At 32.6% G+C, this 18430-nt stretch overlaps 2 protein-coding genes across 3 annotated transcripts; one reads left to right on the forward strand and one right to left on the reverse strand.

Annotated features, from left to right (window-relative positions):
- The first annotated feature begins 8407 nt into the window (after positions 1–8407).
- LOC109150172 (uncharacterized mitochondrial protein AtMg00810-like) lies at positions 8408–11841 on the forward strand. Its single transcript, XM_019298079.1, has 3 exons — positions 8408–8452; positions 8539–8595; positions 11140–11841. Exons 1-3 carry the CDS (start codon positions 8408–8410, stop codon positions 11839–11841), a joined length of 804 nt encoding a protein of 267 aa, XP_019153624.1.
- A 778-nt stretch (positions 11842–12619) lies between these two features.
- On the reverse strand, positions 12620–17766 carry LOC109150185. Of its 2 annotated transcripts, none has more exons than XM_019298093.1 (11): positions 17458–17766; positions 16503–16681; positions 16287–16411; positions 16081–16189; positions 15929–15968; positions 15506–15595; positions 15322–15421; positions 15097–15236; positions 14757–14859; positions 14061–14671; positions 12620–13116 (listed from the first exon to the last, which is right to left on the reverse strand). In XM_019298093.1, the coding sequence occupies exons 2-11, from the start codon at positions 16639–16641 to the stop codon at positions 12846–12848; spliced, it is 1728 nt and encodes a 575-aa protein (XP_019153638.1). In that variant the 5' UTR covers positions 16642–16681; positions 17458–17766; the 3' UTR covers positions 12620–12845. The 2 variants fall into 2 exon arrangements, with proteins under 2 accessions (XP_019153638.1, XP_019153637.1); XM_019298092.1 differs by having other exon boundaries at positions 17433–17766.
- Between the last annotated feature and the right edge of the window lie 664 nt (positions 17767–18430).

Below are 18430 nucleotides of genomic sequence, written 5' to 3' on the forward strand. Positions count from 1 at the left end.
TAAACAAGATATAATGAACATAAATTATGTACATTATGAACATGAATTCTAGCATTTTTTGTCCTATATTTACATCTTGATCTTTTTTAATACAAAGTGTGTTGAGCCGTTATATTTTTTATGTTTATACTTTTGACAAAGATTCATTGGAGAAAGAATTGCCCTTGTATTTAACAAAATTTCAACCATTTTTTTAATAGAGGATCAAAATTGGTCATGTCACAATAATACTAGGATAAAAAAAAAAAAAAAAAAAAAAAAAAAAAAGATGTTCCGATAAAAAATGACTAAAAGTGCACTGCCACCTATAAATCTAAGACAAAAAATAGAATTAACTCTAAAATTGAAAGTGTTTAGAAAATATAGCTATTAATTAATCTAATATATATCTACTATACTAATAAGTGCCCAAGAGAGTTAGGCCTATAATGGGTAGAAAAAAGGGCGGTCAAATTTTTTAATCAAATGAATGGCTCAGATCAGATTTTAATTTTTCCTTGAGATTTCCTAATTTATCCTTAATGAATATGATTATCCGTTAATTTTTCCGTTGAATATTATCTTTTCCATAGTTTCTGTTAGTTCACCGTTAACTTACTCATTAATTTCAATAAGAAAGAGGTTCGAACCACATCCCAATCAAATTAAAGTTGGCATAATTAGTACTCTATTTTACTTATATTAAATAATAAATAATAATTTAGTAGCTACAACAAAAAATAATACATATGCATTTTTTTAATTTAGAATTATGTGTCTACAATGCCTTTATTCAAAAAGAAATTACTCATTATCAATAAATTAAATAAGAGAAATAATTTCATTAGTTATATTGTCTTTATTTTTCTTCAATATAAAAATTATTTACATTCAAAATTCAAATTCATCAATTGATTATATTCGCTACATTGTCCCTACAATGTCTTTATTAAAAAAATTTATTCATTATCAATAAATTAATTAAGATAAATAATTTCATTAGTTATATTGTCTTTATTTTTCTCCAATGTAAAAATTCTTTACATTCAAATTCACCAATTGATTATATTCACTACATTGTCTATTATCTTTTTTGTGCAATATTTTTTAATTAAATATCAAAGTTATAATACAAAATAATGTTATATATTTATTTACCAAGTATTTTATTAATACCATGAAAAAATTTAAAAAATTTAAATTAATAAAGCCAATTATATTAACTATTTGAGGGATTTTTTTGACAAAGAGAGTATTCAAATCACACAACAAATTAAAGTGGGAAAATACCTCGCAATATCCTTGTTTGACAATCAGCAGTTAGCGATTAGCGTTAACAGATTATATTAGCGGATATGACCAGCGAATTATATCAACAGTTGGTAAAAATATATTTGAAAAATTAGCTGTTTAAGTTAACATTTAAAATGACCTAAATGTTAACAATAATAATAATAATAATAATAATAATAATAATAATAATAATAATAATAATAATAATAATAATAATAATAATAATAATAATAATAATAATAATAATTGTTTTAATAATAATTTTTTTAAAAAAATATAGATGTGTTTTGGGGAAATCATTCTCAAAAAACGTTAAGTAAAAATATTGTAAATTGCAATGTTTGTATTTTCAGTGGTTTGGAACAAATTGTTGCTTCAAACTGTTGAATAACCAAAACACTTTCTTTATCATTTTGAACTTTGGGTTACATCATATTTACCAATCGTCCAATATCTTTGGGTTACATTATAATTAAAAATTTTAAATTTTTACTACATTTAAATTTCTTAAATTAGGAATTTCTTTATCCATAATAATTTATTCAACAATAATGGTTGAACTAAATGAACACTGAGCATTGAATCAAAAAAAAAAAAAAAAAAATGAACACTGAGCAAAACACCTAAAACAATATTATTATATATTTAATATTTTATGCTTTAATTTTTATTTTCTCTCCCTTATGTCCCGTATTTGGTTTCAACCATACCCATACAATTATTTTATTGACAATTATAATCAATATTGACTATATTATCTATCTTGCATTTGTAAATTAAACTTAGAATTATCAATTTAAATACGCAAATTCAACATTCAATTATCTATGCATGACCAATTATAATATAATCTTGTCTTAATATACTTTAAAATACTTATTTAAGAAAAACATGGGGCATTATCCCAATCGCGCAATGCGCGTAAAAAAACTAGTATACTAATAAGAGTCCAAGAGAGTTAGACCTATAATGGGTCAAAAAAATGGCGGTCAAATTTTTTAATCAAATGAATGGCTCAGATTGATCAGATTTTAATTTCTCCTTAAGATTTTCTAATTTATCCTTAATGAATATGATTATCCGTTAAATATTATCTTTTCCGTTAATTTCCATTAGTTCACCGTTAACTTAATCATTGATTTTAATAAGAAAGGTCTTAGCCTCTTAGGTTCGAACCTCATCCCAATCAAAGTTGGCTCGGCGCCTAGGCGGCCGCCTCTACAATGTCTTTATTCATTATCTGACTGATTACAATGTTTTTATTCAAAAAAAAAAAATTATTCATTATCAATAAATCAATAAATTAAATAAGAAAATAATTTCATTAGTTATATTGTATTTATTTTTCTCCAATATAAAAATTCTTTACATTCAAATTCATCAATTGATTATATTCGCTACATTGTCCCTACAATGTCTTTATTAAAAAAAAAATTATTACTTATCAATAAATTAATTAAGAGAAATAATTTTATTAGTTATATTGTCTTTATATTTCTCCAATGTAAAAATTCTTTACATTCAAATTCATCAATTTATTATATTCACTACATTGTCTATTATCTTTTTTGTGCACTATTTTTAATTAAGTATCAAAGTTATAATACAAAATAATGATATATATTTATTTACCAAGTATTTTATTAATACCATGAAAAAATTTAAAAATTATAATTAATAAATCAACTCATATTAACTACTTGAGGGATTTGTTGATCACAAAGAGAGAATTCAAATCACACAACAAATTTAAGTGAGAACTACCTCGCAATGTCCTTGTTTGACAATCAGCAGTTAGTGGTTAGCGTTAGCGAATTTGACCAGCGAATTATATCACGGTTGGTAAAAGGATATTTGAAAAAATTAGTTGTTTAGATTAACATGTAAAATGACCTAAGGGTATAATAATAATAATAATAATAATAATAATAATAATAATAATAATAATAATAATAATAATAATAATAATAATAATAATAATAATAATTGTTTTAAAGAATAAAAAATATAATTAAGTCAATCATATTAACTACTTGGGAGATTTATTGACAAAAAGAGTATCCAAATCATACAATAAATTGAAGTGAGAAACTACCTCGCAATGTACTTGTTTGACAATCGGCAGTTATCTCTTCAATATTAGTATATATTTAATATTTTATGCCCTAATTTTTATTTGCTCTCCCTTATTTCCTGTATTTGGTTTCAACCATACCTATACAATTATTTTATTGACAATTATAATAAATTTTGACTATATTATCTTGTATTTGTAAACTTAGAATTACCTATTTAAATACGCAAATTCAACATTTAATAATTATCTATATGCATGAACAAGTCCAATATAGTCTTGCATGGATATACTTTAAAGTACTTATTTAAAAAAAAAAAAAAAACATTAGGCATTATCCCAATCGCACAATACGCGTAAAAAAACTAGTAAAACTAATAAATGTCAAAGGACAAAAATAGACATATATTTGTACTTGCATGTAAGGAAAGTGAAGAAAAGGGAATAAAACGGAGGTTTGGGGTGTAAGTACATTTCTTTTGTCTTTTCTTTTTAAGCTTCGCAAAAGAGAGAAATTACTGCTTATTCTTTAGATGAGATTAGTTGAATTTTTAATGGAAAATTTTACAATACAGTAAATTACAGTACTGTGAGTTTACAAGTTTTTAAACATCAAGTTTAATACTAGCATATAAAATTTATATATTTAGAAACTGCGGTAAAAGTACGTACTACAGTAAAAGTAGTATAAAAATTTAAATTTAAAAATAATTACAAACTAATAAAAAAAAATAAGAAAGGATAAAGAAGAAATAATTTGTATGACTAATGAATATTAAATATAACAGATAAAGTGGGACAAATAGAATCATAAAATTTTGTAACACAATCAATGCTCTAAATAAATTTCTCTTAAAATACTTCAAAGTTCAAACAAGAGGACCAAATCCAAAGTACAGACACAGCCACACAGGTCAAGTGGGAAATTACAATAATGCATGGATCGATACCTTAGCTTGGAATTGTTATGGGTGCGGGCAGTATGGAATATGGATACACAATTGTTATGAAGTTGGTGGCGATTTGATATGTGTGGGGGGCAGTATGTACTGGTACACAATTGTTAGAATTGTTATACTATGGACCAGTGTTCATATTGCATTGTGAACATATATAAAAATTATGTACCTTCAGTTAACACATTCTTTACATGCTAACACTTTATGGTCTAGTGATACCAATTTGGTCTCTATGAGAGGAGCCACAGATGCGATATTATTGACTCTTTGTGTTTCAGTAGGTTGGGAATGTAGTTATGAACAGATGCTGCATTGTAACTCAATCTTGATAATTGCTTACACATATAATATGATAGCTCAAGTACAGAATCGGAATTGGTCAACTATAGATACAGAATTGAAAGGTTATTTTTGGACCATGGTCTACAATGCGAGGTAAACCTGGATCCATGGTATAATTTGCCCAATTGTTAGGCCTCCACCAGATAGCAACACATTTGGAAGGTTAGTAGATTAACAAATAAAGCAAAGATCACAAGAGAAACATAAACTATTAATCCACTCAAATCCGGACTATTCATGAGAAATCCTCATTAAGACTGTCATTAAGTAATTAAGCATGCTTGATAAGTGCACTAAGTACAATAGAATCCGGCTCCATCCAGTAGTCATTATTGGAAAATGCCTGAACTCAAGAAAATTTGGTAATTAAAATGCACTACTTGATGTCCTCTTTGCTTCATGGCTAAAAGACTGGCGAAAAAAGGGGGAAAATTCAACTGCATACTGTGCTTGGTAACATGTAGTTATCTGCATACCGTCAGATCCCAGGTTATCATTCAACTTTCAAAAGAAGTAATTCCCGTATGACAATAAATAAAAGTTAGGGTCAAATAATATGTGCAATAAATAAAAATTAGGGTCAAACACTATTACATATTGATGTTTTGAGGATAGATAATCTAAGGACTTAAAAAAATTTTGATTTGTGGGGATAATAGATAATCTTTGAGTACATAACTAAAAATGTTATTTACAAAGAAATTTTCAATAATTTGTAATATAATGTAAATGTTAATTATTTATTGAATCTTTAGTACTATTTAAAATTTCTAATTATTTTTATTATTATGATATATATTATTTTCTTATAATGATTACAAATAGTAGTAATAAAACAACTTTTGTCATTTTCACGCTTTTATTTTTTCCATTCTCACAATCACCGAATTGCAATTCAGCAAAAGAAGGAAATTGTAATTTTGTGCCACGGAATAAAGTAAGAAATGAATTCTAACTACATCCATGATCCAACCAAACACCCATAAGGGAGCAAGAAAGTGTTAATGAACCATCAGATGTCTCATCCTAATTGAAACATTAATGTAAAGGTGGATACTAACTTTAATTTTCTTCACCCGCGCAACTAAGAATTATAGAACTTAAACAACAATGGAAATAAGAAGTCAAGTTAACAAATCATATCATATCATTAACAAATCATGGAAGTTGTTTTAATCATCATTCATCAATAAAATAGAAGTCAAGTGAGCTATATTTTCTCTCCGGCCTCAAATTACATGAATCCCACAAAGGGGTAGATCAATAAAACAATACTAAGAAATGTAACTCCATATAAAATTAATGAAATAAGAAAAATTTTCAAATTTGTCTTTTTCTAATAGATGGGGAGAAGGTGACAAAACTCTATATCTACCTTTCACCTTCTTTTTTTTTTTGTTTTTTTTTTTCTATGAATTCCCAAGAGTATTTTCATTATCTGCAACTATAACATGTAAATATATTAGGATTGAAAGAAAAGAATATCCAAATTCAATATTATTGATACAACTATAATCCAAATAAAATGTGTTAGCTATTGAGCCAGCTATACAAATTATATGCCATATATATATATATATATATATATATATATATATATATATATATTAAATAAGAAGCAAAGAGCAACTATCACAAGGAAACTAGAATGGGAAAAACGGTCATAGAAATCTTTAGAAAGATATTGTATGAAACTGATACTTTTCAACTTACTTTTAATCGTGCAAGTTAAGTTAGTGGTGTCACGGGTGTTGGCCACCATTGCTCAGTAATTGAATGGGCAATCCCATTACTAACTGACCACCCAACCGAATCAGTCCAATAAAAAGCACTTCCATATATCACGGTGGTGAAATCCTGTCTCTCTAATTTTAGGATCAAGATCAAGATCCAGGAGATTCAAGAGACGTGGAATTTCATTAACGTAAATCTTGTGCACCAAACTCCAGTTCCCCATGTTGTAGTCCTCCAGCTCCCATATATAATGTATGGGAAATTCATAGCGGTTACAACCCCCAATGCATGTTGCACGAAGACGATCTTGAAATATTCCAATGGTTTGGTAGTCCGCGATATTAGAACAAGTTGGCATATCAATTGAACGAGAAAATTTTCCAGGGCAAGTATAGGGATCATCAGTGGCGGAGCCAGAAAGCTGGGGTTGGGGGGCCAAATTTATAGAAGAAATTTATTATCTTAGTTGATATTAGTACCAACCACACAATATTATTATATATATACCATATATGATTGTGCCAATTATTATTGATAATTATTTTTAATTATACTATGTACAATAATATATGAAATATATAATTATATGAGTACGATCGTTAAGATTGTCAAACATTACTTTTGAATTTTTTTTACATAACACAAATTATACAATAGTAAAAAATAGGAAAAATTACACTTTTAACCACTAAGTTATAGGGTAATTGAAGAATTCATAATTATTAGTCATGCTTACTTTTCGTCCCTAAAATATACTTCGCAATTGATGTTGCAAATTTCGTCCCTTTACTAACAAAACATTAAGAACGAAGTATAGCTTAGAAAGGAAGAGTGACCACAACATGTCATTTAAATGACGAAATTTTCAACGTTAATTATAGTTTAGAGACGAAAAGTGAACACGACCAACAATTATGGACGAATTCTACAATTATCTCATAACTTAGGGACAAAAAGTGTAACTTTCGAGTTCATTTAATATATACATAATAGATTTTTTTAAAAAAAAAAATTAGGAGGGAGGCCAAAAGTATAATTTATCCATATTATAATAATATATACCTATATATTTATTAAAAATGGGGGTGGGGTGGGGGGCCAGGGCCCCCCTTGGGGTAGGGGTGGCTCCGCCCCCGGGGATCATACACAAGAATAAAAAAATCAGAGATCAGCCAATGTAACATTCCTTTATAAGGGACAAGGGGCATAGAAGATAATATTCCTTTATTATAGTGGGGGACTGAAAACCTCAAGCGCCGCGGTAATGAAACCACAAGAGTTTTCCATTGACCTTCCTGAGAGGAGAAGAGGTGAAGTCCGACTTGGAAATAAGAACGTGGATAAATACAAAATTGAGCCACCACAAAATTATAGCGAGAATTGTCTACACATTGGCTGCAAAGTGAACAGGGAGCAGGAAGGCGAAGAAAGCCATAGGCCGTTATGACCCACTCAATCAATTGGATTTGGAATTGGGGGCCAGAAGGAAGAGCAGCCCACTGCTTGGTTAGCTGATTACAGACATAGAACTTGGTGGTTTGGGAGATGGTGGTGGAGCATAGAATTAAATCACCACAAGAAGCACGCACTACAGTTATGCCACCTTGGGGACAGGGAAGGAAACTTAAATCCAGCCTGCGGAAGCCGCACAAATTGGCATCAGGGTGGGTGTGGGTGGAGCATAGAAAGGTATATTCATGTTCCAAATTGCATTATGAAAATTCTGTCCAATATTATTATACTGTGGCCATATGATTTTCTGCCCATTGTATTTTAAACTAATAGCATTGAATGATTACTAAGGTACCCATTAAGGTTGCGGTGTAAAGCTTTCTTTAGAACAAATGTCAAGTGTGATATTGTTGACAATAATCTATGTGTGGCATTCAATAGCACTCTAGTGAACGCAAGAGTAAAACCTATCATTCCAATGCTTGAAGACATATATACGAGTTGGGGTAATGAGGAGGTTGCAACAAAGATGAAGTCTGTTGAGAGGTGGACTGGAAATCATTGACCATTGATAATGAAGAAGCTTAATCATAATATACTTGAGAATGTTGGGTGGAAGGTAAGTATGTGGTGTTATCTGATCTACTCACTTTGGTGTGTTGTATTTAGTATGTATCTTGTATTTTTTATTATATTTGATGGTAGGTTGATTTTAATGGAGATTATGGGTATGAGATTATGAATGGGAGAAACCAATTCAAGGTTAAACTTGAAAATAGAAGTTGCTCATGTAGGTCATGTGATTTGAGTGGTATACCTTGTGCACATGCAATATGTGCCATCTTTGATCAAGGAAGAGATCCGGAGGGTTACCTTGATACATGTTACTCAAAAAAAGTATACATAAGGACATATGCACATTCACTTGAACCTATGAATGGCGAATTATTTTGGCCAAAAACTCAATGTGAAGAGATAAGAGGGTCCAATTCCCAAAAAAAAAAATGTCAGGAAGACCTAAACGAAAAGAAATCGTGAGGCCAGTGAAGTTCCATAAAGTCGTGGCAATGGTACCACTACTACTAGTGGCACTACCATTGCATGTGGTAAGCTAAAGTTGTCAAAGAATGGAAAAGAAATGTGATGTTCAATATGTAAGAATTCAGACCATAATAAAAGACGGTGTCCTACTAGGATTGGTGTCCTACCAGACTAACAAAGATAAGAAAGGTGTCCTACTCAATTATTTTATTTTTATATATTTCTTTAATTTTATTTCTGTAATATTTAAAATTCTTTGTTGTAGCCTGATCAATCAAGTGAGCACTGTAAATATGAAGCTGATATTCTGTTTTGGAAGTTAGCAAATACTGAAAATATTTTGCTGATTTTTATTACTAAGTTGTAAAGTGGTAGAACATCCACTAAACTTGATTTTTTTTTTTGTCCAGCTTGCTAAGTTGTTGGTTGGCAAAAGGCATTTGTTATTTTGTTGGCTAGTTAAGACAAATGTAAAGTGGTAAAACTTCCACTAAATTAGTTGTTGACCTTTTTATTTTGGCATTTGTTTTTTTTGCTTCCAAAATTTTTCTTCATTATATCTGTTGAACTTAATCCACACACCAAGCATCTGAACATACATAGACATTTGGGGTCCAGCTCTTTTGTTATCCACTGATGACTATCGTTACTTTGTTATTTTCGTGGATGATCACTCCTGTTACACTTGGTATTATCCCATGAAATTAAAATATGATCTTTATGTCATCTTTGAAAAATATCATACTATGGTTGAGTGTTCCTTCAATAGAAAAATTAAATCCATTCAATCTGATCTAGGAGCTGAATACAAAAAATTACACTTATCCTTTATTCAATTATGAATCACTCATCGACAGTCTTGTGCCTACACTCATGAACAAAATGATTGTGTCGAAAGAAAACATAGACACATAGTTGAAACGGGTCTAACTCTCATTACTCATGTCTCTGTTCTGTATAAATTCTGGGATTTTTCTTTTGAGATTGCTGTATATTTAATTAACAAAATGCCATCTACTGTTTTAAATAACTGCAATCTTCATCTTAAGTTGCATAAATCCCCTTTATCCTACTCATTTCTTCGTGTCTTTGGGTGCCTATGTTATCCCTATTTGCGACCATATAATCGCCACAAGATGTCCTACAGATCTTCTCCTGTGTCTTTCTAGGTTATCCTGAGTCATTCCAAAGTTATAGGTGCATGGACTTACAGACTAATAAGGTTTATATGTGCAGAGATGTGCGGTTTGATGAGGCTATCTTTCCCTTTGCTACTAAAAATATTTTGTAGACACCACAGGCTCCTCAAACCACTCCATGGGCAGAATCGATCCTACAGCAAACTACCGTGCCATCGCCTATGTCAGAACACCCTGCGGGTGTAGATGACCCCGCGGGAGCCCCTCACGGGCCTGGGTATCCCGTGGGTGACACCAGCGGGCATGATCAGCCCGTTCAACAACAAATTTCAGCAGCACCTTTTGTCGCCACTCGACCCAGGGGGCGTCCGCGAGAAAAGTCAGTAAAATCTACCACACGATGGAGACTCGTAGTCGGTCTCAAGCACCACCTACAGCTTTGAGTGCTCAGGTTTGTCCCCCAGATCCCACTTGTTACACTTATGCAGTAAAACATCCAGAATGGCGTGAGCCTATGGACTAGGAATTCAATGCCCTTATACAGAATAAAACATGGTATCTCGTACCATCTCAGACTGGTATGAATATTATTGGGTGTAAGTAGGTCTTTCGCACTAAATGAAAGACAGATGGTTCTATTGAGAGACACAAAGCAAGATTAGTATCAAAAGGGTTCAATCAAGTACTAGGACATGATTTCTTTGACACATTCAGCCCAGTGGTAAAACGCACAACTGTCAGGTTGCTTCTTTCCTTGGCTTTATCTTCTGATTGGGTTATTAGGTAGCTCGATGTCCACAATGCTTTTCTAAATGGAAATCTATCTGAAACTGTGTATATGAAACAACCACCTGGTTATATTGATACTCAGTATCTCAATCATGTCTGCTTACTTAAACGCTCTTTGTATTGCTTAAAACAGGCTCTTAGAGCTTGGTTTAATCGTCTACATACATTTATACTTTCTGTTGGGTTTCAAGCATAAAAAACGGATGTATCATTATTTTACTACTCACAGGACTCTGTCTATGTGTATTTTTTGGTCTATGTTGATGATATACTTGTGATGGGGAGTGATCAGAATCTTGTGACTCGTTTAATAACATAATTATCTACTGCTTTTAAGATTAGAGATCTTGGTGAACTTGGTTTCTTTCTTGGGATTGAGACAATTAAATGTGATGATGGAATTTTACTTTCGCAACAGAAATATATGAATGATATTTTGAAACGTGTTGGAATGGCAGAATGTAAAGCATTATCTACTCCTATCTCTGTTTCGAAATCTATTCCCTTAAGTGCAGATTTATATGATGATCATACGCAATACAGAAGTCTGGCAGGAGCACTACAATATCTTACTATAACACATCAAGATTTATCATTTGAAGTCAATCAGTTGTGTCAACACATGCACGCTCCTACAATATCTCATTGGGGGCACCTAAAACGAGTCTTGAGGTATGTTAAAGGAACAGTTAATTTTGGCTTGCGTATAAGAAAGTCAGTCTCAAAAGAACTCCATGCATTCTCTGATTCTGAGTGGGCTGGATGTCCTGGGGACCACAAGTCCACTAGTGGTTTTGCTGTATTTCTTGGATCTAATCTCGTCTCATGGGTCTGTAAGAAACAAAGAACTGTTGCTAGATCTTCTACTGAGGCAAAATACAAAGCTCTAGCAAATGTCTGTGCTGAAGTAACATGGATAGTCTCCTTGCTGCGTGAGATTAAAGTGTCAGGTATATCTGTTCCAAAATTATGGTGTGATGATCTTGCTGCTACTTATATGTGTGCAAATCTCATCTTAATGCTCGTACCAAGCACATGAAAATTGACTACCATTTCGTTCGAGATAAAGGTTCTTCCGGAGACATTCAAGTTAATTTCATCTCTACGAAAGATTAACTTGCAGACATTTTACTAAAGCTTTACGTAATCTTAGATTTTCTTTTCTTAGAGAGAAGCTACAAGTTACCAGTATACCATGTGCTTGAGGGGGAGTATTAAGACTAGTATTAGGACTCTATGTATTTGAATCATATTATGACTCTCTATCCTAGTCTTTCTATGATTCTCTCTTGTATATATTTTCCTAGTCTGTACAGTTGTAATAGCTGTTCATTTATAGTTATCATCCCCACCCCATAGTGTGCTTGTGGTGCCTAAACTAAAAGCCACTACTATGGTCAATTACCCAAAACTCACATACAATTTAGTCAAGGTTTAATGTAATTTAAAATTGAATTACACAAACACAACACTTAAAACAAATTTAAAAGAATTATATTCTCAAAAATGAAAAACAAAGTACAGTTATGATACTCGCAATCCACATTAAACTATAGGTACACATAATAGTTAAGAAATCACACAAGTTTAAATTATTCATCGATATTACATTAAAAAAAAAACCCTTAAAGGACTGTGTCCCTTGTACCTTGTTATTTTCTTCTTCACCCTTGTGTTGAGATCAGAGAACCAAATTTTAAAGCTTCTAGATAATTTATGAATATTCAATAAATAATTTTAAATGTGTGCATATGAATCAGAAACAAATAATAATCCTGTAGAAATTCAAAAAGACATTATTTTAATACAATTTCCCAAAAAAAAAAAACACCAAGATTTCAGCCCTGGATGAGGACTCCAAAATTTTGTTTATAAGATTACATTTTCGAATCCATTTATGATCAAATAAGCTTTCCTATTGAACTTTAGATACATATATATATATACCTACAACTCTGACAATCTGTAACCATATATAATAACTTGATCCAAGAGATTTTGACCCTATATTTCTCCATGATGCAATTCAGAGAGGCTACTTTCTTAAGCAATTCCCCTCCCAGGAAGAAAGGAAAAACACCTGTTCTTCAGTTTTCTGGGTTTTTTTCTACCAATGCGATTCTCACTAGTGATGTTGCTTAAATGATCACTCTTCAATGTTTTCTCCAAAATTGTCTCCTCTTCTCTTTGATCTTCTGGGGAATGTGAAACAACGTCTCGAGTCTCGCTAGGATTGGCAATATAAACGTCTGGTGAAGCTGGTGCGATCTTATTATGGTTCGTTTCCCTCGTGCACAAGCTAGAGCTTATACGCCTGAAAAAACAAGCGGCATTGATGCTAACGCTTTTTATAGCTAATCAAATGATTCTAAAGAACACACATCCTGGCTGACCAGACGAAAATGAGTTTCCTCTTACTAACTGTTATTTATACGAGGCTTGAGGGTCTATATTTTGAGGATTACCGCTAGCCCAAAGTCCAGTACAGGCCCAACACGTTTGATCCAGCCTGGTCCGGTCCATTTGCTACAATAGGCGGACTAGGGCTAGCCCGTTTTATATTACGAACAGGGATGGATTTTAATTTTTGACGCATGGACCGGGTTGGCCTGGTCTGGCCCGTTAGACTGTACATTTTTTAAAAAATATAATATACATATATACTCTAATAGAGTAATAGCTCATGATATTATTACATTAGAAATTGTGATATTGGTTCTATGCCTATTAATTTTTTACGTATTTTCGTATTTTACTATTTAGCTAGTTAACTGTCTAACTAGCATACTAATTAGTAATTACTACCTTAAAATATTTTAAAGTTGTAAAATTTTATTTGTTTTAAATTGAAAAAATTACCCTACTAATTAGTAGTTAGTAGTTGCAATTTGTAAATTTATTTTCTTTATTTTCTTGTAATATTTCTTTAAGTTAAATAGTTGAAAAAAAGATGTGAACTTGTAAAACTAATTTAGACGGAATACATAAATATATAAATTTTAATTCTATTTTTAAATTTTTAGGGCTATGGACTGGGCCGGACTTTAATTTTTATTTTTGGACCGGGCTTAATTGGACTAGGCCAACCCGGTCCAAAAAATAAACATGCTAGTGGCGGGCCGGCTCAAGCCCGACCGTTTGACACCTCTAGGCTCTAGTATAGTGAAACTAACATGGGAGTTGTTAAGTCACTTAAGTGTATATGACAAATTAAAGTGAGCTTTGTTGAAAGTAATCCACGCAGCAAACGAGATTTACCTCGAGCCGCGACTGCTGTAGCTGTTACTATGTTCATACGAGGAGGTTGTTTCGGTTGATTCCTTTCCGGGTAATTCAGCTGAAAATTTTACTTCTTCTACATCGTGCTTGTCCACCGTGCCTAGTGGTTTCTTTGCGTTGGCTCCACAAGAGGGCCGGGCATCCAGATCCAACTGATTTTCGCGTATGAAAGCAATGGCCTTTTCTAGTGTTGCCAGTGCTTGTTGGACGTCACGACTAATAACAACCTCGTTGCTTTTGCTGTTGAAACACTTGTGTAATACGGGATTGCTCGGGGAATCACACTGTTCCCTATCGTCCTTGGGTAAATTCTCGCTCTTCTCGCCATCTTCTTCATCAATTTCCTCAATCTCACAAGAAACATTTTCATTTCCACCTGCTGGTGAATTAATCACAATATGGTCCATATTCACATTTTCGTCTCGACTTTCATCCTTTGCTTGTTTATCACTGTTTCCCGTCAAGTTTTCCAGCACGGGAGCCCCATTACACGTATGATCTGAATATAGAGCTTCGCGTACTCGACTGTACAGTGGATCTTTTAAAGCCTTGCTAAAATCTTCGTCGCCTCTCGTAACTGAAGCAACTTCCTGAAAAATAATGCCAGACTTTAGATAATGCCACAACAAATATTGAAACAAACGAAGAAAAATCAATTATAGAACTGGAATTGACCTTCTTATATAGCTTGAATCCGCTACCTATGAGCTGCCTCGAAATAAAATTTATGAACGCTGGAGGAACAAGATCCAATTTTATATCGAGGTTTGCGATGGTCCTGCAAAACAGAAAGCAGCAGGATCATTACTATACGTGTTAAGAGTCCCACATTGATAAAATAAGAGAGAACATATGGGTTTATAAGGCCATGGGTTAGACTAGCCAATTTGCTGGATTCAATCTTTTAGTGTGGTTTTGCCCATGTGCATTATAGCCCAATTGAGTGATCCTAACCCAATCTTAGTTTATAACAGAAACTATTTGAATTGAAAAATTTTAAAAACGCCAAACTCACCGGAAGTAGCTCCGATTAGCGGTAACTTTCTGCATGGCAAAACCTCCCACCACATCAATTCTTACCACATCTTGTGCATCAGGTATCCCGTCTTTGGAGAATCCGTGAGTACTTATATCAACGCCCTCTACGTCTGAAATCTTAAAATCGAAACGAAGTTTCAATTTAGTTTTCCATCAATAACACGCTGTGTTAGAAGAAAATCATTTTAAGTTAAATTCTTACGGAGTTTAGGAGCACTATAACAAGGCCATCTTGAAAGTAATCAAATTCAAAGTAATGCAAAAGAGCTTCCCTCGATGATAACGGCCATGAAAGCTTCATCCTGTCTTCCCAACAAATCGAAACACATCAGCAACTTTAAGGACTTCGTAAACATAAAAATCTCTACTTTTAAATGAGCACAAACCTTACTAAAGATATCTGTTCACCGATTCTGATCTTCTGCAAACACTGAGTGAAGGATATCTTAAAAGTCGGTATAGTACTTTGCGGCAACCTGACAAGTCGAATGCAAGAATATAATCATATAGTCCACAATCAATTATCAGATAAAACAGACATAAATTACACTGTTGTGTTTGCATTAGTGTTCTACTTTTAGCAAAATTTCTTCGTTTCATCCTCTCATGTCGTAAATCAAAAGGCGAAACATTCTTAATCCATTCTGCCAAACTGGCACTAACGTTCTAGTAAAAGGAGCACGTTATCTAGGTGCACAACAAAACTTTCATGCCATCATAATTAGTTAAAGTAATTATAAAATGAAAATGAAAGTGTTCATCGAGATTAATTCAGAAAATTACTGTGCTTGCAAAATTAGACGTCTTACCATTTCTTGTATAAGTCTGCTTCCCAAGAGATGCAATGACCTGCATAGTTATTTGTTTGTCTTAAAATTCCTACATAGACGGGTAGAAATTTTTTTTTTTTTTTTTTTCGAGGAAGAAGCGGTAAAGGATCAAAGTTTTAAGGTTAGCTTACAAACATCAACCGGGCCATCGACATAGCCTTCAACAAGAAGTGTATGAAAAGGTGTGCCTTCGGGTCCTTCTCTATACATAACCCGGAATTCTTCACTATCCTGCTTTATCTGCCAAAAGTAAAGAGGTGAAAAAAAAAAAGTTTGTAACTAATTTCCCTTCGGGAGTAAATAATAGAAAAGGAGAAGCCAATACGGAGTAGCCTACTTTCCAACCGTGTGATGGCTCAGAGGATTTCGACTTCTCGCCATCCGTTACTGAGGTGCTCCTCAACATGCCAAGAACGTTTTGTACTTCCTTGGTTCTTCTCTCTACGACATTGTCAATACACTCTACAAAAGCATACACGTACAATAATCTGATCAAGTGAAAAACGGACCAATCAGAGGGATTACGATTATCAAATTAAGTCAATAAACTTACCTTCATTCTCAATGTTTAACGAGCTAATGATCTGACTCTTAACAAGGCCCTTAAGTAGATCCTCATTTACAAGATCTTGAGACAGCAAGGTCTTATCAAGTCGATCTCTGTACTCGGATATGCCTCCTTTTACCACCATATTTGCATTTCAGCGCAAAACAAACACTCTACTTCAACTTCTGTAATGCCAAACGAGATTATGTTATACCGAATATGTTGGAACGATCCACTAGAAAAAGCAATCAAGTACAAATTTCCATCAGAGACAACTTCACTCTTTCGTTCGAAGACAACATGGTTGGTTTACATCAACACACATAAGAATATAACTCCAAAATATACACTAAGGATACAAACTTGTAACCACGAGGTCACAAATTCGAATCCCAGCCCTCTTGGTTTGAGCCGGTCAGCTATGGGCAACCTAGGCTAATTTACCTCCTTGTGATCCTTTGCTGGCTAGGGTCACAAGGCGGGGTTTACCCTATGCACACTCTCGGGTAGTGGCTGCGGGTTTCCTCGTCACCCCAAAATATACAGAGAAGAAACATCCAATTTCTGGCATTTAAGATTGATCAAGAGAATTGGTGGCATCCACTGTCCACAGATTACACATGTATGCACCAAAAATATTTTTTTTTACAATATGTAGCTTAGCAAAATTCTTCACCTCTCAGTACAGAAACTCAAATCTTTTCAAAATTAAATGCACAGAGCTTCAAACTCAGTCAAACCCCCTCAGAAACACACAGTTTCTTCATTCAATGCACCTATGCACATAACCAAATACAACTGAACTAATGAAATTTCAAAAAGAAACATGTTCAAACACAGGTACAAAATAGTTACCACAAACTAAAAAAAAAAAAAAAAAAAAAAAAAAAAAAAAAAGATGAGAACTTTGATATACAAAAAGAATGGAGAACTCACAGAAAGCAGGTGTTTTGAAGAATACCCAGTGGGGAGAAGAGAATCACAGATCTCAAGCAATGAATGATCGAGGGAGGGACGAATGAGCTGAATTGAGGTCACCAAGGCGGAAACGTAACATGGGGGGGAGGGGAGTCTTCTTCAACACAAAAAAAGAATTTACAGACAGGAAGAGAGTTTATGAGCAGAAATTTACAATGATTAATCAATCAGATTAGTTAAAAATGCGTATATTTAGTGGCTCAGTGTACAAATACTTCCAAAGTTCCAAGATTTTAGTCCAAGAAAGGTTGAGAAATACAAGTCAGAGAAGGTGTGCAAGAACCAGTAAGGGAAATCTGGAAACGGTCTCATTTTTGCTCGGTTGACGTTGACCATTCTTTTATTTATTTATTTTTTCACGATTTCATCATGAAAAGTACACTGAAAAAAAAAAAGTTTCATATTTTGTGGTACTCATTAGTGTTCAATTCTTGATAAGAATAATTATAATTTATTCAAATACATAATAATAATAATACCAAAATATATATATATATATATATATATATATATATATATATATATATATATATAAAATCAACTTTGATCTCACATCGCTACTGAATGAAGAGGAACTCAAAGAGCTCCTCTATACAAAAGGAGCATTGTTTTCTTAATGATTTACGAAACAATTTGCTTGCCCATCAGTACTAGGCAAGCATTGATAGCCTAAAAGCATCCTTCATTTAAGGAGCCTTTAATAGCGTCAGTTATAAGTTTGTTTTTATTTTTTTTTTTTTTTTAAAAAATAATACAAAGGTGTTATGGGAAATGTTATTTTTTTTTTAAATACCAAATTAAAATGCTGCAAAATGTAGCATTTTAATTTTCTTTGGAACAAACCGTTGTCCTAAACTGTTGAAGGACCAAACGATTTTTTCTTTTTATTTTTTGTTTCGGGTCAAAATGTTAAAATAGCGGATTTGTCAAATAAATAAAAATAAAAAATATATAGT

The sequence above is a fragment of the Ipomoea nil genome, unplaced genomic scaffold (genome assembly GCF_001879475.1).
Source record: "Ipomoea nil cultivar Tokyo-kokei standard unplaced genomic scaffold, Asagao_1.1 scaffold2216, whole genome shotgun sequence".
NCBI classification, from domain to species: Eukaryota; Viridiplantae; Streptophyta; class Magnoliopsida; order Solanales; family Convolvulaceae; genus Ipomoea; species Ipomoea nil.

What these genes read in the sequence shown, in the direction of transcription:
- LOC109150185 (XM_019298093.1), bottom strand. Translation starts at nt 16,641, where the DNA reads ATGGTGGTAAAAGGAGGCATATCCGAGTACAGAGATCGACTTGATAAG. An exon ending in AGCCATCACACGGTTGGAAA is followed by an intron (nt 16,190 to 16,286) that starts GTAGGCTACTCC and finishes TACTTTTGGCAG; the next exon opens with ATAAAGCAGGATAGTGAAGA. An exon ending in CGATGGCCCGGTTGATGTTT is followed by an intron (nt 15,969 to 16,080) that starts GTAAGCTAACCT and finishes ATAACTATGCAG; the next exon opens with GTCATTGCATCTCTTGGGAA.
- LOC109150172 (XM_019298079.1), top strand. Translation starts at nt 8,408, where the DNA reads ATGAAGAAGCTTAATCATAATATACTTGAGAATGTTGGGTGGAAG. An exon ending in TTGAGAATGTTGGGTGGAAG is followed by an intron (nt 8,453 to 8,538) that starts GTAAGTATGTGG and finishes ATTTGATGGTAG; the next exon opens with GTTGATTTTAATGGAGATTA. An exon ending in ATGGGAGAAACCAATTCAAG is followed by an intron (nt 8,596 to 11,139) that starts GTTAAACTTGAA and finishes ACTGCTTTTAAG; the next exon opens with ATTAGAGATCTTGGTGAACT.